The sequence below is a fragment of the Arvicanthis niloticus genome, chromosome 14, assembly GCF_011762505.2.
Source record: "Arvicanthis niloticus isolate mArvNil1 chromosome 14, mArvNil1.pat.X, whole genome shotgun sequence".
Classification (NCBI taxonomy): Eukaryota; Metazoa; Chordata; class Mammalia; order Rodentia; family Muridae; genus Arvicanthis; species Arvicanthis niloticus.
In genome coordinates this window covers 29,706,453-29,732,764 of record NC_047671.1, presented here as the reverse complement: position 1 = coordinate 29,732,764, position 26,312 = coordinate 29,706,453, and the positions used below count along the sequence as shown (strand labels likewise).

Here is a 26,312-nt window from a genome sequence, read left to right as displayed (position 1 = left end):
ACAAATCGTGAATGTGCAGACAGAGCGAGTTTTTGTCCTAGTGGCAAAAGAAACCTAAAATTCAAATACCTCAACACCTCTCTATATTCCCCATGCACAGAAAACCACTCTAATACAATGAATCCACTTGTTTGTAGTGGCGTGTGTCGCACTATTTAGCGTCTTCACTGCAGTTGAATTAGTCTTCAGCTATAGACATCTCTGTTGCCTCTTCTAGGATCCAGAGATCCAAATTGCACTGTAGCTCACTGCTCATCTTATTTTGATGGACCTATTATTTGGGACCCTGCTTAAATACCCCTTCTGATTCAGTTGTTTTTCATCAGAAACTGAGATCTATATATTTTCCACAGCTCCTACCTGATATCGCTGCTGCTGATCCAGTAGCCATCATTTGAATTTCCAGACCTCATATAGCTATAATCTATTTGCTTCAACTGGAATAAAAAGGCAAAGTAGGCAGTGTGTGGTCTGCCTGTCCAGTATAAACAAATAGTACCTGTCTATTCTGCTTCAGGCTTGGCTCATCAACATTATGTTCTTTGAATAATCGCTTTATGCATCTTCTCACAATTCCTTTGCATCCCATTTGATCATTTCAATTAAGAGCTCTTCTCTGCCCTATGCAGTTTAGAAAAATTAACAAAACTATCTATATAATGGGTAAACTACACTTAGCATCGTCTTTGACTGACTCGTGTAAAATAATATCAATAACAAACATTTTAAATGATTTAATACCTGAAAACACTACCATATTTGGCTGCATTCTATAACTATATATGGTTTTAATCTACTTAAGAAAAATACAAGACTGAGACTTGTCCTGAGCCTTTGGTTAACATCTGTAAACTTCAGAGTAAGAGACTTTTTCCTGCAGCAGAGCCCTTAATCAGACTCGTAATTGCCAAGGCTTTCCTGGAATCAGGCATCGCAATTGACTCAGTGAACTGGATCTAAAAGGAGCTATGTGTGTGACCTGGATTTATTTGGTAATCCAAAGGAAACTGTACCTCTGAGATATTTCTCTTTAATGACTATTGCAGATTGAAGCCTGGTACTGACTTGAAAGGCAGCGTGTGCTGCTGCCATGTCTCAGTGTGAGCTTCTGACTGTAACATGCTCACACTTTCCTTTTGCAAAGAGTTCTGCCAAATTCAGATGGTTTATGAAAGAACTTAGGGGTTTGTGGCCAGCCACTCAGTTTCAAATGGCATTAGATGTTCAATGCAGATTGAAGATCTATCAATGGAAAGGTAGCTTATGAAGAAAAAACAAAAAAGGATTGCTTTCATATAATTAAGTAGGGTAGTGTAGCAAATAAGTGTATTAATATGGTCATTTCACCAAATTTAAAATTACATGATGGTACTGTTATAACAATAAAAATGTAAACATTCATTCTTTATTAGGTTGCATGTAATTTATAATCAGCAACATTTTATCAAATATTTAAGCCAAAGTCAGTATTGTGGTATACTCTGATCTGGTACCCAGAAGGCTTCACATTTGTGGCTTAAAAATTAATAATTATTTTATTCAGATAATGTTCATAAAGTTAACACACCAGCTCTATAATCCACAAATCAATCAAAGATACTATAGTACTCCTTTTAATCTGGCGAGCAAATCCTGATTTCCAGAAAAGAAAGTTCAATTGATGTGTTCATCCTTAAACTTGGGCTCATTTAAATGTGTTTGCAAGTTGTACTAACCCTGAATCACCTATAATTACAACCAATGTAGACAAAGGTTAAATTGTCAATATGCGTCTCCACACACACAAGTATATGTGTTATATATATATGTTACACACACACACACACACACATATATATATATATGTTACATATATATATGTTAACTTATGCACCAACTGTTCACACAGATTGTTGAATCTATAGACATGACATATCTTATATGGTTAAATTTAACATATTTTATAAAAAACAAATTTCTGAAAAACATGAAATTTCTAAAAACCATACATGTCCATTTATTCTTTTGTTTAAAATATATGCACACACATATATGAATACACACGTGTGTATATGTATATGTGTGTGTGCACAAAATTTCTGTATAATATTCATAATGATCCCTTCTAACCTTGACTTTGGATACCATTGAAAGCCAAAATGGTATAACCTCTAATTGTGGCTCAGCACAATGTAGATTCAAACTCATGCACATTGAGCCCATTATAGCTTACTAAACTCTTCGTGTATAACAGTGCTGTTACTAATCTAATGTTTATTTAAAATCCACTTAAACGTACACATTGCCAAAGTCCTAAGATAATACAAACAACCGGAGAACAAAGTATCACCCTTCTAGTGACCCAGAAGTTCACACCCATTACTAATACTGATCTCCAGTCTGCAACCTTACCCTGTGTCTTAGCTAAGGTCTCCACTGTGGTCGTAAAACATTATAATACCAAAAAACATTTAGAGGAAAGGTATGATTCAGTTTTAATTCAGTTTCTGCTTGTTTACGCTCTCGGGGCACACTTCAGCTCTGAAATAAGTCAGGGCATGAACTGAAGGCCGGAACTTGGAAATGGGAACTGAAGCAGGGGCAGTGCTTCTCAGTGGTTTGTTCCTCCTGGTCTGCTTTACAGGCTTTCCTATACAACCAAGGACTACCTGCCAGGGTGCTGCCATGCACAGTAAGCTGGGCCCTCCCACATCCATAATTAATCTAGAAAATGCCCTACAGCCTTGTTTACAGACCAGGTTTGCACATTTTCTCAACTGAGGGTCCCTCTTCTTAAATGACAATCAATGTGAAGTTGTCATGAAACCAGACAGACACAACACGTCTCATATTGATTGAGTGATGCTTTTTCTATTTTTTTTTTATAAAAGTTGAAAATCCAAGGTTGATTTTGTATCTTAACATTGGATGCAACACACATTCCTGCACTCTTGAACACATTGCGTGTGTGTATCATGTATAGATATAGGTATCTATATAGGTATAGGTGTATAGGTATGTTATATATCATGCTTTGGGAATGGTCAGCCAAATGAAAAGAAAATAATCAGGTATTTCTGGATTTATTCAAGTAAGCTTTTGTCATGATGTATTTAGTTCACAGGTGACTCTCCCAGCTTTGAAAAGGTATAACATTTTAAATATTTAAAGGTAATATCACACAATTGCTGTGAATCAAAGATATATATTCATTGTGCAATTAGTATTTTAAGTATCAATATCTTTGCAGATTTTCTCATTGAATGTGTTCTATGTCAACCATATTCTGTAATCACTCTGTATGCCACAGGTACTCCTATTTCAAGATCAGAATTATGGTCTTCACTATGAATATACTGTTCCATCAGACCCACTTCCAGACAATCAGAGCTCAAAGGAGCCAGGACCTCTCTTCATGTGGACACACGCAGGCTGGGGGGATTGCAATGCCACGTGTGGAGGAGGTGAAGAATATTTAACTTCTATCTTTTCAAACCTTCAGTTGTTTTTGCTTAATCACTGGTAATTACAATAGATTGAAAATCTCTAATTTACAATTATAGAATCTATAAAGGTTTGTTAATTACGTTCCTTAGAATGTGTGTCCAAGCCAAATATCTCAACTGTTTCATGGGGAAATGTCTGACTTAAAGTGAAAAGGCCATTGACCACTATTCTATTTTGTTCCACGAGACTGGTTGTTATTTGTATTATGTAGGGAGTAATGTACCTGTTTACAGTACACCAGGTCTCAGAGACATCATTCAGGCTGTGCTGTACAGTCTATTACTACCAGCATGTGATACATACTTTCAGCAAAGCTGGATAGGAAATTAAATCACAAAATAAGGTGCTTTCCTATATACAATTGCACTGAAGAAGAAATGAGGGAAACAACATCTTTCACAGTACAATCAGCTAGTATAAAATATTTTGGGGTAACTGTAATGAAGCAAGTGGAAGAATTGTATGATAAAAACTTTAAGAAATCGAAGAAAAAACTTAAAGAAGATATTAGAACACAGAAAGTTTTTTAATTTGAACATTGAGTGTTTTTTAATTTATTTTTTAATTTGTTTGTGTTCTACAATTATATACATATGCATGCAAAGTAAAAAAAAAAATAATAATTCCCCCATTTTCTGAGCCTACTAATTCTAAAGTGTGTCACTATTACCCTCAATATAGAAGCATTCCAAAACTTAGGCTTGCCCTTTTCTATTTCTGTGTTGGATATTTGAAGGCAAATGAACAGGTTACCTCAGCGTGAAATGTATCAGTGGGAAATCTCTGAGTTTGACCACCTCTGGAGGAGATTCTGTGTCCAGAGACTTCCTGAATTCTCCTTTCTGTTTGTGAACAGTTTGCAGATGCCATTGAAGGATAAATAGCAAGCATCGGCGTGTAGAATAATGACACATATGTAGCGAATAGGATATGAAGTGGGTTTGTGCAAGGAGCTTAGCCATCTGTTCTCTGGGTAACAAAACTCTCTGTACTCGTAGCCTAAATGTTCCTAAAGGGGTGATGAAGGCACTTGAAGAAACTGGCATATCTGTCAGGAAGGTACCTGGGATAGGAAAACTAGAAAATAGATGTACAAATCATCACAGGTGCCTGGAAATGTGCTAAGCACTAAAATAAGACTAGAGGTTGAGGAGGATATGCAGGAGAAGTGGAGGGGGGCAGACGCACCTTAAACTATGAAAACCTAGTTTTCAGGAAAGCCCTCCACCAAAGTCAGGCTGCATCAAATTCTTTTTTTTTTAATTTAATCTTTTATTTATGTACTTATTTATTTACACTCCAAATTTTATTTACCCTCCGGGTCTACCCTCTGACTGTTCCACATCCCATACCTCCTCCCCATCCCCCCTGTTTCAACAAGGATGTCTCCACAGCCCCCCACCTCCCCAACCAGGCCTGCTTGTTGAGTCTTTAGGAGGTCAGTGAGGGGAGAGACTGGGAGGTGAGAGACTCTCAAGACGCAAAGGGAGAAACCTTAGATGAAAAGTCTGACAGTAGGGAGAGGGAACTTACAGAGCCCACCTCCAGCAGGAAGACAGGGCATCAAGTGAGGGAGGGGGTTTCTATCCCACAGTCAAAAACTCTGACCCATAATTGTTCCTGTCTGAAAGAACTACAGAGATCGAAATGGAGAGAAACCTGAGGAAAAGAAGGTCCAGTGACAGGCCCAAAGTGGGATCCAGCTCAAGGGGAGATTCCAAGGCCTGACACTATTACTGAGGCTATGGATTGCATCAAATTCGTAAGGGTGAAGGCCAGCCATAGCCAGAATGTGGAGCAGAGCTCAAGGTGAATGGAAGCAGGAGGAGAGCTGGATGTGCAGAGACCTGTGAGGTGCCTCATGCTCCCTCCTTCTGTGGGTGATAGGAGATCCAAAAGAGGGGTTAGGATGGAGTGATCAGACTCTTCAGGTGTAAAAGTACCCTTCTGATTCTCAACTGAAAGTGAACTCGACAGGGCAAAAGTGGAGAGGAAGCCCTGCAGCAATCGAGGGGGCAGGTTAGTTAAGCTCCTTGGAAGCAGTAGACAAGGAGAACCAATGAGTCAATGACTTGTACTTCTGAGCTGACATGAAGCTGCGAGAGTGTGTGTGTGTGGGGGGAGGGGACTGAGGTGGCTTTTCCAAATGACAGGATAAAGTCACCATGAACGGACAACCAAGGAAGTTGGTCTGAAATGCCAGGGTTAGGAGGAATTGAGGATTTGAGAAGAGCTTCAACCGAAATTAGAGATACCTGTTAGCCTACGTGTGATGTCAAGTCAGCAGTTGGAGCTTCATGTCTGAGGCGGGAGAAGGAATGTTAAGCTACATGAGACTAGACGGGGCCACCCGAGGAGTGGCTGAAGGCAGAGAGAAAACTGTGAGAAGATTGACGTTTGAGGTGCTCTGTCATTGAGAGTTGGGGAGATGAGGAGAAAGCAGCAAAGCAGATGACAGTGAGCAGCAAGCAACATAGGGAACACACACTAATGCTGTCTGTAAGGCAAGTGGAGAACGTGTTACCAAAAGGAAAGAATGACCATCTGCCAAAATCTACCAAGGAACAGTGGAGATGGAGACTTGATCAGCACTAATGTCTAAGATGCATTATTTTTATTAGATGTGAAACAAGGAGTGAAGTTGCTAACCCTCTCTGGGGTTTTGAATATGCTCGGCCCAGGGACTATTAGGAGGTGTAGTGCTGTGGGAGTGGGCTTTCAGAGACCCTCGTTCTAGCTGCCTGGATGTCAGTCTTATCCTAGCAGCCTTCAGATGAAGATGTAGAACTCTCAGCTCCCGCCTACACTATGCCTTCCTGGACGCTGCCACACTTCCTGCTTGATGACTGAAACTCTGAGCCTGTAAGCCAGCTTCAATTAAATGTTGTCCTTATAAGAGTTGTCTTGGTCATGGTATCTCTTCACAGCAATGGAAAGCCTAACTAAGACACCCTCTAAAATTAATTTTAATGCTATCTTTGGCTCAAAAGGCTAAACAGAATGAATTTCTAAGAAAATAGCAGAATAACAAAATGGGCCTATCATTGTCCTACCATGAAAAGGGAAGGGGCTCCCGAGGCCCCATCTCTCACTTAGGCAGTAATTACTAAAGAAGGAGAAGCATTTCTTTAGTGGTGCAGCCACTGGTGAGATAGTGGATTTCTATATAGGACTCCTTTTCCACGCCCATCTGAGCAACTGAAGTAAAATTTACTGGATTGCACACATCAAAGTCCTGAAAACAGGATGCAAACTAGTTAGAAAGAGGAAGGGGACCTATAAGAGGAGAGGGGAGGTAGAGAGATGAGAACAAAAACTATTAAAATACTTTAATTTGTGTATAAAAATACAATAAGCCAAAATATGAGAAATGTCAGAGAGAAAGTATAATAATTAAAGACAGGAACTCTTAATTCAATAAATGTTGTTGAATCAAGAGAGAAGCAAATGTGGCAGTGGCTGGAGGGGATTATCTGTCATTGCTGAGTCTTTCTTGACCTTTTCTATTAGAAGGTTAGCAATAACTGACCATTCAAAAGAATCTTTGTATTAGGACTAATGTCGCAATGCTACAGGGATCTCTTTGGAGGGTGTTTCTTAGCCACCTTGTAGGGTGGAGGTGAACAATTCTGTATGCAGAGGATTGGTGTTTACATCAATCATAGAAAACTCTCATGCAAATGAAGATTTGTGTTTGCTCCAATCATGACTTTGTCATTTCAGTGTTAATGACAGCAGTCCCTCCACTAAGCTACTAGGCGACATGGCCCCTTCTAACATAGAGAAATGGCTCAGAGTGCCCTTGATTTATTTATTTATTTTTTTTAGGCTCATACTATTAAAAAGTCAGTAGAAAGTGATTGAAATAGTCCTAGGTGACTTTTAATTTTAACAAAGTAGTAGAGTTAAGGTCATTATGTTTCTTTAAGGTCTTCATAGTATGTTAAAAAAAAAATACCTGTGCTGGCATAAGGCAAGCTCTTTGAGTGCCAGAATTTTTGGTTAAAAATGGAAAGGAGAGTGATCAGCTTCCACAGTATTAGGAATCCAAATGTTGCTTGTTTACAAGAAAAAAATAGCATCAAATGTATAATAGGAAGTTAATGTATCATTGACACTGATTTTAATCAAATTTATTACATCTGGGCAATGCCCCAGGGAGAGGCTGGTCCTTTCATGTTTCTGAATGGAAACAGGTATTTTGGTCGGTGATACCACTAATAATGGTCCAGTTGAATTCCAAAGTTGTGAATTTATCATGATTTATTTATTTATTTATTCAATCCCTATGATAGTGCGGCACCTTTCAGCTATATATAGTTTGTAAATACTCTTAAAGAGCAAAATAGAAACTTTTAAGTGAATCTGATAAAATAAGAAAGTAGTAGATGGTGGCCTACCGCTGCATGTGTGGAGTTCAACATGGTTGTACAAAGAGATAGCTTATGCTGCAAGGACTGGGAGGACATGGAGGCGGTGGTAAGGTTAAGGGATTATAGGGCCAGTCTGGATTTTAGAAACTGTCAATCTGTACATTAACAGGATGATAACGAGATGATAGAAAATAGAGCAGAGATTATGGAGGTTACTCACAGTGGTTAGTGGGATGACAGAGGGAGGTATTATGACCGTTAAAGGGAAATGCATCTTATCTGAAGAAAAGAAAACCAGGAACTGAGAACACAGGACTGGGAAAGTCATTCAGATTTTATAACTGGAGAAATTTTTGTAGGAGCAGCGTCAAAGACAAAACAACAAGCTGGAAACCAACATCCACAAGCAAAGAAAGAGAGTGACCTGGTCATGGGTATGGTGGCCCAAGGCCAAAGATGCAGGAAGAAAAACTTGAACAAGGTACTTGGTGAGAATTCAAAAGCACATCTCATCTAGATCCGAAAGCACTGCTTATGAACAAGAAAATGTTTCTGCCAGTGAAGGCAGCGCAGAAAACAAGGACAAGAAACAGTGCACTGAGGGAGCATAGAGACTCATGGAACATCCAGCCTTATAGATGTAATCCAGTTATGTCAGGGTGGACTCTAACAAGTACATTTCAAATCACTGCTTCGGTTGGAATGCCTCATCAATCATCATCGCGACAAGGAAACTGTCTCCCTCGCATGATGCCAATATCACCACGCCTTATGAGGAACCCCCATTCTCCTAGCCCTGCATCTCCTACTTGCCCAAGTCTCTGTTCCTCTGCTTGTCACTTCTTCACATGGCCATCTACATCAAGGGATTCTGCTTCCATCCAGTAGACAAAAGGAGGGGTAGAGAGAGGTGGGGGAGAAAAGACAAAACCAATAGGAGGAAACATCCCCAATGAAAGTGTGCAGTTGCAAATACTCTTTAATGTAACTCCAGGATTCAATTATATATGTATTCCACTGCCCGGCCACTACCCCACTACCTCATCACTGAGACATTAAATCCTTTTTACACTTAAAAATCTAGACAGCGGGATGGGGAGGCCATCCAGAGACCGCCCTACCTAGGGTTCCTTCCCATCTGCAGACATTATTGTTGATGCCAAGAAGTGCTTTCTGACAGAAGCCTCATATAGCTGTCTCCTGAGAGGCTATGCCAGAACCTGACCAATACAGATGCAGATGTTCGTAGCCAACCATTGGACTGACTATGAAGACATCAATGGAAGAATTAGGGGAAGGACTGAAGGAGCTGAAGGCATTTGCAACACCATAGGAAGAACAACAATATCAACTAACTGGACAACCCCCCACCCAGAGCTCCCGGGGACTAATCCACCAACCAAAGAGGACACATGGAGGGACCCATGGCTCCAATTGCATAAGTAGCAGAGGATGGCTTTGTCTGGCATCAATGGGAGTGGAGGCCCTTGGTCCTGTGGAAGCTTAATGCCCCAGCATAGTGAGATACTAGGGTGGAGAGCAGCAGGCATGGGTGTGTGGGTAGAGAAGCACCCTCATAAAGGCAGGGGGAGAGGGGATGGAATAGGGTGTTTGCAAGGGGAAACCAGGATTAAGGACAACATTTGGAGTGTAAATAAATAAAATAACCAATAAAAAAAGAAAAGGAAAAAATCTAGGCAGCAAAGAACTTGCTCACTGCAGTATATTCATTTTTCGTTTCTTTGCAGTTGTGATCTGATGAAAGCTGCATCAAAATTAGTGAAATACAATGTGTAATTCTTCAGCTTGAAAAACAAATCATTTAAGGTTAATGATTATTTCCGTGGGTCTTAGGAAATATTTTGTCAATTTCTAAACATCAAGCAATAGAGATTCACTATGGAGTCTGAGTTTCTGAGTCAGTAGGAATATAAAGTATTCTTCAAAGTGAGTTAATTTTCTAGTGTGAGAAACTGGAGTGTGTAGAGAATAGTAATATTTCAGTGTCACATGTCCATGTAGGGGTGGTCAGGATTAGTGTCTAGAACATCTAAATTTACGGTTTTCTCTTCCTCATATCGCTTTTGAGGGTAGCTCGGAGTCTTCATATAGCCCTTCCTGGTATAAGATCATGTTCTTCACTGGATATTCAGGAATTCTTTGGATTCAGAAAGATGCTTGAATATACACATTTAGATAACACTGTAGCCATCCAAATTTTTATTTCCCCTGGCTGGTTTTATAAAATGTCACCACTAAATGTAGCTCTTACACAGTCTGGTTGTGTGTGTGTGTGTGTGTGTGTGTGTGTGTGTGTGTGTGTGTGTGTGTAAATCTTCTCCGGATGGAGTTCCACTATTCAGTCAACAGTTTTTAATAATAATCTCCATGTTAATAGTGCACATACTTATTTCTATGCCAAAGTATTTCTGGACTTTTGGATATTCTTTCCCCTTTCAGTTCATAAAGTGTGTGGACATCATTTCAAGAATGGCATCATCTCTAACTTTGCTTTGTTGACTTTATTGTCAACAAAAGAAAGAAAGAACTTTGTCATCTTTCAGCATATTCATGAATTAAATGAGCATCTGTGCAAAGCACAGAACATTAAAAACAGGTTCACAGCAGTTACCTTCAACAGAACAAGGAGAAATGATAGCATCTTTGCAGGCCCAGAAGGGAGAGCATGTAGCATCCCTGAGCAGTATCACCTTTCAGTGTTCAATGGTTCCTCTCCTAATTGTGTTGTGTAGAATTAAATACACAGTAGTAAGTGGAGAAAAGAAATAAAAATGTGTTGTCCAGTAAAATTTTATCACAATTATCTTAAACTCTGTTTTAACATTATACCTTAAGCTAAATTTAGATCATTACAAATATCAATTTTATTAATGTCAAGTTTATAAATATCAGGTATTACAAAACACATAAACAAAAAAAAGAGAAATTATTAAGGGCTTCTACACGATGAATACTACCTAACAATAATGCTAGCATACCTTTCCAACAATTTGGAATATAACACTGTGTGTGTGTGTGTGTGTAGAGGGAAAGAAAGAAAGATAAAGACATGGATGGTGCACACTCACTGATAAAAGCTTCATTCTGTGCTTTATAAAAACTAAGTTACTGGTACTGCAGAGGGAAGGAGTGGGAAACAGGGGAGGAACCTTTGGCTGTGAGGAAAGGAGAAAGGTAATACAGAAAGATAGGCAAATATCAGTTTAAAAAAGTTTAAAAAGCATAAGAAAACACTACTTTGTAGGCTTGCTTAGAGATATACAAAATAGTTTTGTGCACGTACATGTTCTACACACACACACACACACACTTGAAAATCTACGTGCCAGGTATGGGAACCTTTCTTTAAGTTGTTGGTCCAGGAGACCCATCCCCGCCAATATATATGTACTGTTGCCCTTGGGTGCTTCCCAAAATTTGAAAGCAAATCCCTATTGCTAAAGACTATACATTTTGGACAAGGCTTTGAGGAACCAGGGTGTAATTGATCTGGAAGCCTCTTCCTAAAGACTGGCTCTTACACTATCAGAAGGTGCTATGCAACTGCCAAGGGAAAAAGGCAATTGATAGTTTTACCTTGTTTATTTATTATTACAAATAATAGAAATGGCTAGCATACCAAGATTCTCCCAGTGGGGCAACCTAATACTTTTTCTTAGGGATAGCCAATAGCTGACTCATTGAACAAAGCTCCTTCTCAATGGGAAGAAATTCATTGGTGGTACTGTGACCATAGCCAACTACACCTGATCTTAGAGAACATATTATTGCCAATCCTAAGCCAATATAACGTCTAACTGCTTTCTAAATATTTGTTCATATACTCATGGATAAGTGTAGCCCTCATAACTAAAAAAAATAAAAAAAAAAGAACTCATTTGAAGAGGAGGAGAATTGCAGAGATGTACGGATCAAAATACAGAGAGCAGGTGTGCAGGTTTGAATAAGATGTAACCCTCACAGACTCAGATATTTGTATATTGGGTTTCTAACTAGTAGCACTGTCTAGGGCTACTATGGAACCTTTAGGAGATGGAGCCTTGTTGGAGGAAGTGTGTAACCAGGGGCAGGCTTTGGGAGTTTACACTGTGCCCATACTCTGCTTTGTATTTGTGCTGGAAGATGTGATGGCTTAGTGCCTGGATGCAGTGTGGTGCCTGCTGCTTGATACCATACCTCCCCACCATAAAGTGCTGTTACCCTTCTGGAGCTGCAAGCCAAAGTAAACACTTTCACCAAAGTTGTTTTGGTCAGAATATTTTATTACAGCAGAAAAATAACTGAAGCAGAAAATAATTGTGGAGTGTTCAACCTTGTTGAAATGTCGAAATTCCATACCTGAGGTTCAGAAAAACATCCTAGAAGAGGTGGGAAGGATTGTTACGAGTTGGAGAACCAGGATGCCAACGGTGAGAGCGTGTCTTCTGGACATGACACAGAAGCTGCATCCTTGAGATTCTCAACAATATTGTTACCTAGCCAAGACTTGTGTAATGACAACATTGATATCACAAGGTAGATCAGAGATTTCGTAGGAACCCACCACTAGATAAAGCGCACTCAGATGCTTGCACCTTTTAAATATTTTTAGAATATACCTGACAGAAAAGTAAAGTTTTAGGGATATCATTGACTTGATTTTCAGCTTTGAAGTTACTCTTCTATGTTGTTTCCAAGACATGTCATTAACAAATCAAAACCAAACCAACCAACCAACCAACCCAACAAAAACCCTGCACTAAAATGTAGTTACCCATTTTTCTTCAGCATTTTCTTCAGTAGTAAAATGTGATTTTATTTTCTATTTTACTTGATATAGTAGGAACTCTTGATATAAAGAGTTTATGAGTTTTATTCTCATAAACTCTTTACAAGCTTGATTTTTAATCATCCATAAATTATTTTTCCAGTAATTGGGTCCTTTTGTGTGCAGACAACATTTTATCAAATGACTCTTTGGCTTTAACATTTGTTGCTGATAACATTAATCAATCAGTAAACATATTATTAAATCTCATACATGGGTATGATTTATAAGAACTATACTGAGAAAAAGAAATTAGAACACACTAGACTTTTAATGATGATACTGACATTATCAATTAGCATCTCTAAGAAAAATGAACACAAAATCCAAGCAGTTTTACTATTAAAAGCTTTTATTATAATAAGTTCATGGCTTTTATCAAAAAAAAGTGACAGTCATTTGTAGAAGTCTTAGGGCTTTTGTCAGAAGTGTTACAAATGAAACTGAAAGGTACACTAAAAAAAAACCTATCAATGCTTTCTGTACCTTGCTGTAGAACACTGCTGATGCACATAATAGCAGTGAAATCTATAGATATCCACGTACTTGTTTATGTGCTTTGGGGAATTTTCATCATGGAGAACATGATGTATCAGAATGTTCTATTTTCTGACCACTTACTGCTAAAAGATACATCTTCAATCAACATCTTGTTAACTTATCCTACCAACGCCTCTTCGTAACACAGCAACCACCTTTTACCTTTGAAAGAAAAAAATTCTTAATCCCAGAGGTACATTTTGTTATGTAACTTTTACATAGTGTCATATTCATTGGTATAACCCCAAATTAGCTTAATTTTATAATAATATCTATTTCACAAAAGCTTGGAATGACTTCCACGGTATATGTCCATCTGCCCTTTGCAGGGGAGAGGAAGACAACGGTGTCCTGCACAAAAATCATGAGCAAGAATATCAGCCTTGTGGACAACAAGAAATGCAAGGATTTGACCAAGCCAGAGCCACAGATTCGAAAGTGCAATGAGCAGCCTTGTCAAACGAGGTAACTGTACTCTACACGCCATTACATGGCTTTGTTTTATACCTAACACAGGCTAGTATGAAAATCACCTTCCTGTCAGAACCTTACAAAGAACCACATAGCCAAGTGTAAACACTTAAATAAGCAAGATCTGAGAGAGTAGGGTTAAGATCTGTGGGTAACTTTCTCAAGAATACAAAGAGTAATTATGTGTTAAGTTTAAGAAGGACCTATGAGTCACCTCTTCAAATTTATTGTTAAATTAACTGTGGTTACTCTAGCTATTTGCTTCAGCATTCTCTGAAATGAGATGCTAGAATTCAACAAGAGGAAGTGGCAAGCCTAGGCAGTCCCAACCCAGCAAGACAATGGGAGACATGGTGTCCCTTCTGGGCCGCGCAGCCAGGTACTCAGTCCTTCCTCTAAAGGTCTGGAGACAAGATGCCCTGTACTTTATCTGATGGGTTCTTCAGTGTGTACTGGGTAACAAGACAGTCAAGGCACATGAACAGGGGAACAAAATAGCAATGGTGACAGCCAGAAGTATAGAAGATGAGCCAGCCCTGCCTTAGGAAGCAGTTGTGGAAAGGTAGAAAGGTACAGACCCGGGTATAATTTTGCTGTATGAGTACTTGGCATGGCTTCCAGAGTGGGACCTGAAAATTCAAATGCTTTCTCCTGAAAAATATTGGCATATTTAAAGTCAGACAGCCCAGTGTCTCAAGCCCTACCATGATTAGAGGTGGTTTGATAAAAAGAAGGAAGCTACATTGCTTCCTCTAGCATGGTGGAAGAATACTTACTTTAACTGACACTCAGGATTGTCTAGACTGGGTTCGTTAGACTGAGTTGAACATTCTCTGAAAGTCAGAGAATTGATTCCCCCTTTATAACACCTTTGGAAATGGAATTCAGGAGAATTTTCACACCCTAAGACTCAGACATGTAAAGAATGTACAGCCTTGTCATCCTGTACAGCTAATCTGCCCCATCACTTCCTGCCACAAAAGGAATCTTGGGAGGAAGATACACAGTTGGAGGAACAAAGCCTCCAGTTGAGCTCATTTCACATTGGTACTTAAATCTCTTTGGGAATTAGCATCATCGAGGTAGATGTTCACTCCTGGGCTTCATTTCTGTTCCCTCTAGATGCTGAAGTCTCCCTCCCTGTTCACTGTAAAACAAAATTGTTAGGCCCTACTTAGTGAGTTTATTCCATGTTGAAAAAAACTGAAAATGTTCAGGGGATATTTTTTTTTTACAGTGTTAAGGTTTCAAGTCTTATTTTGCTGTGGATTATTTATTTGTTATTGAAATCTGATTCCTAATTTTCCACTTCTCTACTGACAGACCTAACCTCTACATAGGTATATACTTTAAAAGAATGAAGGGATGATTTGAGAGTAATTTGCAGAAGTAGGTACATTAGTATGCACCCTATAATAATTATATAATAATTGTCATCACCATCATCATCATTACTGTTATATTATTATAAATACATATATTTATATAAGTATATATAAATAATATATTATAGTATTATAAATATTATAATATTTTAAGTTTATAATATTATATTGTATTATTTGATTTTCCAAGACAAGGTTTCTCTGTGTGACCGACCTGGAACTCCCTCTGTAGACCAGCTTGGTCTTGAACACAGAGATCTCCCTGTCTCTGGCTCCCAAGTACTGGGATTAAAGACAAGTGCCACCATACCTCGAAATGCTAATTTATTTAAGGAGATATTCTTACCATTAAAACACAATTTATTTTACCTAACACATACTTTTGTTTGAATGCAGTAAGCTTTCTCTGCTGCATCTGGGGTCTTGAACTGCTTACCATCACAGGCCTAGAGCATTCTGCTCCCCTCCTCACGTGTTCTTTGAAGCCTGTGCTGCTCAGCTTTGTTTATCAACAGAGGCAGTCAGCCATCTTGGAGGAGGATGCCTCATGAAGACTTGCTAAAAGAATCATTTATACAAGGCAATTTCAAGAGAAAGTTTTGCAGCAGAGTAGAAGTGGTTTTTGTTAGGGAATATTATCTTTCTTCCATGAGAAAGGGAAGCAATGTCTTTAGACAGAAAGCCATGTCAGTGAGGAGAGCAAGGAGTGAACACAGGCAGTTGGTAAGGATCATCTGTCAAATGGCTAGCTCTAGAACAGTAACCTGTTCTCTTAACTCCCACCTGCTTCTTCCCAGTTTCCAGCCCAGCCTCTTCAAACATTTCTTCCAAGAGTTTCTCCCTCAGTTCCCCAACACTCTTCATGAACAGTTCCTTCTCCCAGTTTTCCCCAATACTAGCAGTTCCAAACTATAACCATCAATCTGCTCAGCCCGGCTTCTCCTGGCTCAACTCTCTCCTAACCATACCTTCTGCACCAACTGCCTTCTCCTCTCACTCTGCTAGCCCCTCCCCCACCCCAGCCTCTGCTGGCTTTTCTATCTCCTATCCTGTTCCCAGAAATCCAAGAGTCAACCAGCACTGAAGGTCATAGGGACAAGCAGTTCTAGCAGCTAAGAATTCTTATAGGGCCACTTGACAAGCAATTGAGGGGCTCTTTAAAGGGCCAGGCACACCAGATACATCACAGTGCCATCATCACAGGGTATCTTTCCAAGACCTGCTGCTCATAGAGCACATCCCTGTTTTTTTCCATGGCTTCTCTTATGTCTCCCCAGAAAACACTGTAGTTTCATTCACACTGTATGTCCCAAGCATCTTCATGGGGCAGTGAGATAGCTTAGTGGATAAACAGGCTTGCCACCAAGCCTGATCATCTGAGTTCATTTCCTGAGTCCCACACAGTGGAAAGAGAACATTGACTCTCACCTGCACTTGTGTGATATGAAAAGCATGTATCTATGTATCTACACACACACACACACACACACACACTCACACTCGCACACCCGAGTACTCACATATGCAAAATAAGAAAATGTGAAGCAAACAAAAAGCAGTTTAAGGCACAGTGTGCTTATATGGCTCAGAGTTTGGGTAATGTCCATCAGGATGGGGAAGCCAGAACCACAAGAATTTGACACAGTAGGTTAAACTGTATCCAGAGTATGGTAGCTAGTACTCAGCCCACTTTCACTGTTTTCTGAAGTCCAAAATCTCTGTTCTGGAAGTGGCGCTGCCGACAGATAATGTGATTTTTCTCATCGGTTAACCTAATCTCAGTAATCTCTCATAGGTATGTCCTGAATTTTGTTTCCAGGTTGATTCTACATCTTGTTACTCTGACAATAGTATAAACTTTCACTTACATCTACTGCAAAAATTGTCACCAAATAGCCTGTGTCATCTTATGTGCCAAATACAAAATACACAGTAGAGAAAATATGTATTCAAGTAACATAATACATATTGAGTAGGTTCATTGGAATATTTAGGCATATATATATATATATATATATATATATATATATATATCAATAGTTAATGAAATAAGAGACTATGAATTTGAAATGTGAGAGAGCGTGGAAGAAAAAATGATGTAATTATATAAATGAAGAAAATAATTAAATGACTAAATAAATATCTGATGACTAAATATCTCTGTAATGTCTTACAAATGAGGTCATTCCTAGATAGATGAAGTCTAAAACATAGAAAATGCTCTTATCCTGTTAGAAAATTTACAGTTTACATCTTTCTTTTGAGGAATTACCAATGAGTAAAAAAACATCCACCTTTGTATTGAGCATGTGATAGTCAGGTCTATTGTAAAACTGTGGGGTTCCATGGCATCAATCACACAGACTCTTTTTCAGCTATATCTTCGGGTTCTAAAGTCTGAGGAAAAGGGCACTAAAAGAAGAATTTAAGTTGTTATTATTTCCAGAATGTTTGCAGAAATAAATAGCAGAAACTAAGCCAAATTTGGTGGCTAATTATTCACTTTAGGAAAAAATCAGCTAAGGAACTCCAGTGGAGGAAAAGCGCGAGCATGCTTTCTTCTCCTTTGTTCTCAGAAAAGAAAACACAAATATCATAAAAATTAAACCATCTTTGCAGATGCAGTCTGAACTATAAGAGAATATAGTGCTTCAAAATGTGGGTCATTTCCAGAAAGGTTTGGGCTTGATTAACTTTGATGTAATTGTTAACTATTCCTGTAGAACAGAGAAACCTAAATTCTATTTCTAGAAATGTTTAATGAAAAGCTTAGTGGCAAGTTTGCATATGTGCAAAGAGGAGGAGTACATCTGTCAGGAAGCCAGAAAAACCTCTAGCCAAGCAATCCCAGGAGTTGCCACAAGCCAGGTGGCAGAGCTCTGGAAATGCCCCAGCCTGTGAGTCAGGAGGAAGAGCATACGAAGAGGAAGTTATCTGAGCCTGGTCGGGATCCGGGCAGAGAAATAGCCTGAGGTAAAATCTTAAACTGTTCTGAAGGCAAGCTCAGCACAGGGTTTGTTTTAGGAACTAGTAAAAGATGAAGATGCATGTATAGTTTAAAGATAAATTAAAGATGTATCAAAATATGTGTTCTGTAGTACACTAGCCCCCTTTCTTCTGGCTTCGCTCCATACAGATTTAGTTAACCCCAAATGTTAAACAGGATATTTTTATATATTTGTTTGTCTGTTGCTTGGAGAGAAAGGAGGAGGGGATGCCAAGAAACTCCTGTGGAGGTCACAGAAACTTGATAGGGGTTGGTTATTTCCTTCCATCATGTGGGTCCCCATTGAGCTCCCATTGTTAGGCTTGGTTTCAGACAGTTGAACTCACTGAGTCATTTTGCCAGCCCTTCAATAGCCATATAAATAAGTATTTTAAATTCCGGGCCTTCTGAGTAATGCAACCAGTCTGACTCTGTCTGCTCCATTGTGCCTGGGATGTGAAGCCTCCTTTGGTCTCACATATTCATGCCATTGATACTGTCCTTATAGTCCCTGTGGAGCTGCTATCTCAGCTATCAGGCAGACTGTCACCACATTTATATCTTAGTGGCCCTCACAAGATAGCTTCATGTGTGTCAATGCCCTGGTAATTCTCACTTCATCTCAACATATAGGCACAGGCACATGGCTCTTTCCTATTGTAAGGATCCTGTAAATACATTAAAATGGGAGGGGAAACTGTTGCTAACATAGGACTTGCTTCTGTCCTGAAGTTAAATTTGGGTAGATGGCCAAGCTAACACCATTGTGATATGTCCCAAATCATTAGAAGTAACAGTAATTGTGTATTGCTACCCTAATCATTGTTAGTGTGTGTGTGTGTGTGTGTGTGTGTGTGTTAGCTGAGTGATTAAACCAGTAAACCTGAAAGCAAAATATTAGCGTCCAAAAAACTAACTAAAATGAGATCATGTTAATAAGCCCATACTGTCTGTGTTTACATCAGAGGTAGTCAGCGGCTAGGCTAAGGCATATTTAACTCTAGCTGGGAGATATGTCTTCTAACTTATTGAATCTCTGTTTGATTCAATTTGCCTTTCTGTAAATAGCCTCAATAGCTGTAGTTCTTAAAATATTTGGATTCTGTGAACATTTATAATGCAAACCAAACAAAAAATAAGGAACAGTTCCAAAACATTTCATATCCATGGTTATTCTGTATAGAATGTGTTAGCGAACAAGTTAACATTAGCATATTAGGAGTGGCAACATTTAAAGACTTTGAGCATTAAGAACATAAAAGAGATAAGAATTATGGAACATTCAGGGAAATGCACTAAGTGTGGTATGTTCAAGGTAATTACAATTTAAGTGAAGTTAACGTACATTAACTTTTGGCTAACTCTAAGAGTGTTGGGTACGTGGTAAGTGTGATAAGTAGACATCTTTTAATTTATCGCCCATGGCCTTTCCTTTACTTTTAGGTGGATGATGACAGAATGGACCACATGTTCACGAACTTGTGGAAAAGGAGTCCAGAGTAGACAAGTGGCCTGTACCCAGCAACTGGAAAATGGAACCCTAATTAGAGCCTGGGAGAGGGACTGCAAAGGGCCAAAGCCCGCCACTGCCCAGCGCTGTGAGGGTCAGGACTGCATGACGGTGTGGGAGGCCGGAGTGTGGTCGGAGGTGCGGTACTTACTCCATGTCATCCCCCCTTTTCTTCTCTGACCCTTCTCTTCTGCATATCCTGTGTCACGTTCCAAATCACTACACATGATGGTTGATACGTACGTAGAACTATTATTTTTGCTGATACAAAAGGAAAAGGGCTAATTTTCAATATATAAAACATGCAAAGATATCCACATAACCCGTAGATCATTCCATGGACATTTTAGACTTTTGATTTTTTTTTTCATATATACGCTGTGAGTACTGCTGGCGAGGCACACATAAAAGTGTATATTTGACTCCTTGAATATCTCTGAAAACTTAAAAGGTAAAGAAAATTAACATTTATCATTCCTTTAATATGTGCAAGCAATGAGATTTTACATCATGTTTAAAGTTTATATATAAGCAATGTATACATTCTTACAAAAATGTAAGAAAATTATTTACTGTTTTATACATATGAGCAGTATAAATTGGAGAAATTAATTCACTCAAAACCCCTACAGAAGTGATAAAGTTACATTGTAGACCAGGGTGGGCTCATTATACTACCCAGTCTTGCAAGCTTGTAGTGTGCTGTATACAAGTGTTTTCCACGCACATCCACAGTGATAAGTTCACATACATTCAGTGACTTCTCCACAGCAGTTTAGGTGTGTAAGTGCAGGGAGCCCCACAAGCACACTGACATGATACATGCGTAAAGCCCATCCCCATATAGACATGCAGAAAATTATCCATGTACATGATTTCATCATATTGTATACGATATAAAAATGACAGACATGTTCTGTTCCATACCTAATTGTCCTTCTAATAAATAAGAGAAATAACAGAAACCATTATTGAACATGCCTTAACCCATAGCATGTACCAGCTCTACTCAAACATTTAATATTGTCTTCCAGTGCTCAGTGAAGTGTGGCAAAGGTGTGCGGCATCGTACCGTGAGGTGTACTAACCCAAGAAAAAAGTGTGTCCTCTCCACCAGACCCAGGGAGGCAGAGGACTGTGAGGATTACTCAAAATGCTACGTATGGCGAGTTGGTGACTGGTCTAAGGTGAGGATGATTTGCATGGCGTTTAGGAGGCAGAGAGAGCAGAGGCGTCCGGACATCAAGGAGTAGGAGAGTGCTCCATGCCCAGCTTTTATGTCCGCGTCTCTCAGATTACGATCTCTAAGGGATGATGTTAACGGTTGAGATAAAATACATAAAGTGTCTACCATCATAGCTGGCATTAAAGAAAAAGAAGTTCTAAAAATAGTGAGCATTATTTTATTGCTAACATTTATGGTTAGAGTTCTTCCTCAGTATGTTTTAATAATAGCTATCTGAGAGATAAAAACACACTAAATGCATAAACCCAAAGTACACTTAAAGGGCATAATTTCCAGCAGAAGAACAAAAACAAAAAAAGGGGGACAAGATATAATTCTTTCCCCTTCGGTATTATGAGTTGTGTACCGTAGAAATGGAAATACCAGAATTCCTTTCCTTGTTTGGTAAAACAGGGCTGGAGCACAGACACTAATGGGGGGGGGGGGCAGAAAAACATTCAAAGAAAAGTTATCATAGAAGGGGCACTGGATTTTCAAGAGAGAGACCAGGATCACAATTGTTAAAGTTCATTTAAATGGGCAGAATTCATTTGGGCAGTGGGCAATTTTATTTCATGGCAACAGTAAAATCTGCTAAAAGTTCTCATATGTGGAGGCTCATATATGAGTTAGGCTGTGGAATACACTTAATAACATTTCTTCACGGAACGTCAATCAGCTCTGTGTTTTAAGACAAAACTTGTAGCAGATCCCCCAGATGTAATAATTCCACATTCACCTGTGGCATCATGTTCATCACAGAACATCCAGCTCTGTGGCCTACATCAAATAGAAATCTACTCTCCTGGGTTTCATAAATGGAAAGAAAGATCTGCTACAGTATAGTAGGAAGCATGATAGTTTTCCTCAAAATGAGCGGAAGAATACTCTGGAAGAAATACTGTCTGTATATAAAGCATTGAAAATTATTCCAGCTTTCTCAGTGCTGCCACATATAAAATCCTGGATATTTAAAGTCTTTTCTCGTGTGTATAGATGTATAGAGGAGGTGTTGATATAGAGGTGGAAGACTTGGATGTGGGTGGGGTGTGTTTGCAGAGCTGTGTGTTTGTGACTTTCTTCCTTAATAACCATTTGCACACTAAGATTGCATTTTAGTTCTTAGGAAATGTAATGTTTTGCCTCTGTTATCAACACTCAGATTTCACATTAGGACTCAGGAGCACTTACAAACACTGAACCTGATCCAGAGGGTTTTTTTTTTTTTTCTTTTTTTTTTAACTGCTTCACATTTCAGTGAATTCTGGATCACACAAAATCAATTTCTGTCATGTGTAGGATTTGTCTCCTTAATTCTAAGTAGATAAAAAGCACATTTAGTGGGATTCTGGAGATGTAAGAGTCCGTTCTGATGGTTGCACTGCACACAAGCATATTGACCCAACTGGACAGGTGGGCAGATGGGTGTTAATATGATGAAATAATGTCTTTGAAGGTACAGGTCAGATGAAAATGTAGTATAGTGCTAACTATAAAGTACTCTCCTGTGTTCGTCTCTTGACATTTAGGATATGTGTGTGTGTGTGTGTGTGTGTGTGTGTTGAACGCAACAATAGGAACATGACTAAAAGACATCAGTATATAAAATGAACTATATTTCCAGCTTTTGTGATAAATAGGAATATTTCAAGGGATATCTGTATCTTAGTTAACTGCAGAACCTCAAATGTACATTTAAAAAGCAGCAGATCTTGGTGTTACTGTACCACCTGTCAAAAAACTTGGGGCTCACTTGAGGAGCCGTATAGGAACGGGATTCACGTAGCTGTCACCCTGACAAGCACCGTTCCTTTTGATTAGCAGAAAGTGCCTATGTGGCCTTGTGTTGTATCTTATGAAAGAAAAATTAACTTTGGATAATATAAAGAATACTGATTCCGGTTATTTTTTTATGCTAGCTTTGAAAAACTTTTTTTGACGTTACCATAATGATATATAAAATTCCTAAGTCCTGTTAGATTGAATACCTTCTAAGTGGGCTGTGTTGCTATACTCACACACACACATAGTCTTCACGGGGCTCAGAGGTTGGTTCCAATGACAGTTGTTCATTCTGGGACTCTTAGCCTTGGGCAGCCCTTTCTTGCTTTGCTCTTGTTTTCCAACTCATCACCCCCTTCCTCCCTCTCCCTCTCTCCTACTCTGCCTCTCTTTACATCAAAGAATGCTTTCTCTTTTCTTTAAAACCCTTTTTCTCCTTCTAGAGGTCTCAGCATCAAATTCAAACAGCAAGATGTGTGCAAATGAAAACCAGTGGCTTCTTGTGAATGTTCCTGATTTTACCCCACCCCCCACCCCTTTTTTACTTCTAAGATACGTCTTTCATGTCAAAATGAAAAACATCCCAAACAATTACAGAGCAAAAGCCCAGTGCTTCAGATACTATGTTCCCATGATTAAAGTGTTCAGGGACAGACAGAACACAGATCGCTTATTCTTATCAGCTGTGCCTCTACAGAAGAAATAGCAACAAGATGTATGTGGTTGGGGCTGGATGTCTATGCTCCCCTGAGGGCAATTAATCTGTCTTCCTCATTCAGTTCCTACCCAGAGTTTTATACCTAAGTGGACCTAATATTAAAACTTGGTTTGGCTTTGATCAAGAATATTGAATTTGCTCTCCATAAAGTCTTGCAACACAAAGGCACTCCTCTCTTCATAAGACAGACACAGAAGGCACTGAATCAGAAGAGAAACACACCGCCTAGGAGTCATCAAGGAAACTGATATCAATCAAAGGCAGAAGCAGAATATGGCTAATGCCTTCAACTAGCTGCTGGCATTTATATAGCTTATGTGATTTCTAACATTTATTGTTGGGATAATTTGGTGTGATCAATGGAATAATTGCTCTCTGCTTAAGGGGCAGGGGAACCAGGTATATGCAAAGTGATGTAGTTTAGTGGTAGAGCATGTGACTATCATATGCCAGTCATAAGTTAGAACCCTACTACTACCAAAACAAACGAACAAACAAACAAACAGCAAACAGATTCCCATGGAAAGGCAGAAAGGCTGGTTTCTAGGTAGATGCCCTGCCATGGACATGGCCCATGTTTATTTCATTGAGCTATAGAGCTTCTAAAACTAGGTCACAGGGTGTTATAACCCTATGGTGGTTTAGGTTAACCCTTGACGCAGCTGTATGTCACATTCTGACAATGTCTGATACGGATGTGGCCTGATAATCTTTCTTGGGGAGGGGAACAGGACCCATATGTTTTGTGGTGACATGAATCTGCATTCACTCGCTTAAGCTGAACTGAAAAATAACATCATTCCTATAAAATGCCATATTTTCTTCACAAATTTGGCTTTTTTGCCTTTATTTCGACTTGAATGACTTCTGGTTTGCTTTAATGGAGGCCAGCAGAAGAGCAAGCAAAAGCATTTTATTTACCTGTTGCAAAGAATTTTGTGCTTTCCTAAAGATTTAATGGATTTTGGTCTTCCATGAAATATTAACAAATGATTGATGTCATTGAGCCAAATTAATTATTTTTGTTCTATCATTAGATTTATTCCATACTGTAAAATCCAAGCTTATTTGGTCCTGGAAAATTACCAAAATATGAAAAATGAATAGTTTGGGCCTCGTATCAAATTATGACATTTTAAATCAGTATTTGGACTACATATTTTATGAGTTTTTTGAAATGATGTAATCCTACGTGATACATAGTCAGTCATTTTGAGCAAGTTATTTGTACATCTAGTTGAAAATATCTTTGTGTAGACACACAATGAATCATTTTAATTTATCCCTGGAAAAGAAACCACCACCGAATAATCATCTTCAAATGAACAGTAGAGAAAGTATGCAGAGAAAGAATCTAAAAACTAAGGTAATTCTTCCTAAAAGGTAGATAAAATATACCAATCTAAACACTTTCTGGCTATAAACCAACATCAAAGAAGGTGATAATTTTACTGATTTAATGTCATCCAAATTTGATGTCATTGATAATTTTCTAGTTTAAAGTAGTTATAAATCTCAAAAATATGCTTTAAATTTTTGTTTATTCTCTGGAAACCATATTCTAACTAAAAGAGTAAAATATACTGGATGTTTTATATTTTAATTTTATAAAGTAGTAAATGTTAAATATCAACTGAAATGAGAAAATAGACTTTAATAGACTTTAATCTACTAAAATAAAGAAAATACACTGTCGATTTGACATATACTTCAGTCAAACTGCCACATCCTAGAGACCTGAGTGCCTGAGTGTCTTCATTTTATAACTAAACTGTTATTCATTTAAGGATTATTTTAATTCCTATTATTATTATTATTATTATTATTTGTATGAGAGGGACTGATGTTGAATAAAATAAAGCAACTCTTTATTCTTAGAATTTCCAAGTCTTTTAATATTTTCCTGTAAAATGGACAATTACAAATAGAAAAATATAGTATTTCTTCTTTTTCTTCTTTACAAAACTCCTTTTTGGAAAGGACATTGGAAGAGTGCTGTTCAGTGTGACACACCTTATATGACTTGCCTTAGATTTCTCAGTGTCCAAGGTCTAGTTATATAGAATTCTTTTCTCCCTAGAGGAAATTTGAACATTGAAACCAAATTAAAAGTATCAATGCCTTGGTGAACCATCACTGAGGTTGATTAACCTTTTATAATTACGTTGTGTGTGTGTGTGTGTGTATGTGTGTGTGTGTGTGATAAATTCATGTGAGTTTGCTTTTAGGATCTGCTTGTTGTGTCTCTCCAATGCTGGTATTTCATGTGGTATTTAATGGGAGCAGAGCTGTGCCAGGCTTCCTGTGTGGGTGCTGGGCATTTACCCTCAGGTCTCCATGCATTCAGTGCAAATGCTCTTACCTGCTGAGCCATCTCACCAGCCTCCTTAAAGTTTCATGTGGGTATCGCAGACTTCTCTGGCATCCTTGTGACAGGATGTGGATGGAATTCTCACCACCAGCTTAGACAGCAGCTCTCTAACTCAGAAGGGAAACAGAGAAGAGGGTGGCTCTCACCTGAGACCTAGTGAATGTAAGACTCCTGTCGTGGTGGAGTCAGTTAGAGATAGTTTCCATATGCTAAAACCTGGGCTGCTCACAATCAAGGACTTACTTCTTAAAATACTGTAAAGATGATTTCAAAACTCACATAGTTCATTTCTCTCTCTTACATGACCCAAAAGAATCAGCTTTTGACAGAACTGTGGAATGAGACCTGGAAAGTATTTAAACTTAAAATGAAGTTCAATCAGTTTGGTTGCAATCAACGCTCTCTGTTGGATGGTGATACATCAGAACTGTCTGGGTTCGAGTCCTGTGTTCCTTCAGCCTCCGTAATTCCCTCTGATTTCTTGGCTGAGAGCTGACAAGATGACAAATATCGGTGAAGACTTTGACCCGTCGGTGGCTTTGTAGTAACCCGTCCCTCTCATTGCTGTATTGATCAGTGTGCACTCATTGATAGGTTGTGAACTCACATCCCTTTCACAAGGCATTAAGATCTCTTA

The 26,312-nt window shown here is 38.7% G+C and overlaps 1 protein-coding gene across 1 annotated transcript in view; it reads left to right on the top strand.

Moving 5' to 3' along the window:
* The window catches only part of Adamts19 (ADAM metallopeptidase with thrombospondin type 1 motif 19), a 177,635-nt gene that overhangs the window by 137,011 nt on the left and 14,312 nt on the right, over positions 1 to 26,312 (top strand). Inside the window, exons 19-22 of the mRNA XM_034517656.3 lie at positions 3,290 to 3,443; positions 13,557 to 13,692; positions 19,513 to 19,717; positions 20,614 to 20,766. Coding sequence (XP_034373547.1) covers positions 3,290 to 3,443; positions 13,557 to 13,692; positions 19,513 to 19,717; positions 20,614 to 20,766 — 648 coding nt within the window. The remainder of the gene's footprint in view (positions 1 to 3,289; positions 3,444 to 13,556; positions 13,693 to 19,512; positions 19,718 to 20,613; positions 20,767 to 26,312) is intronic.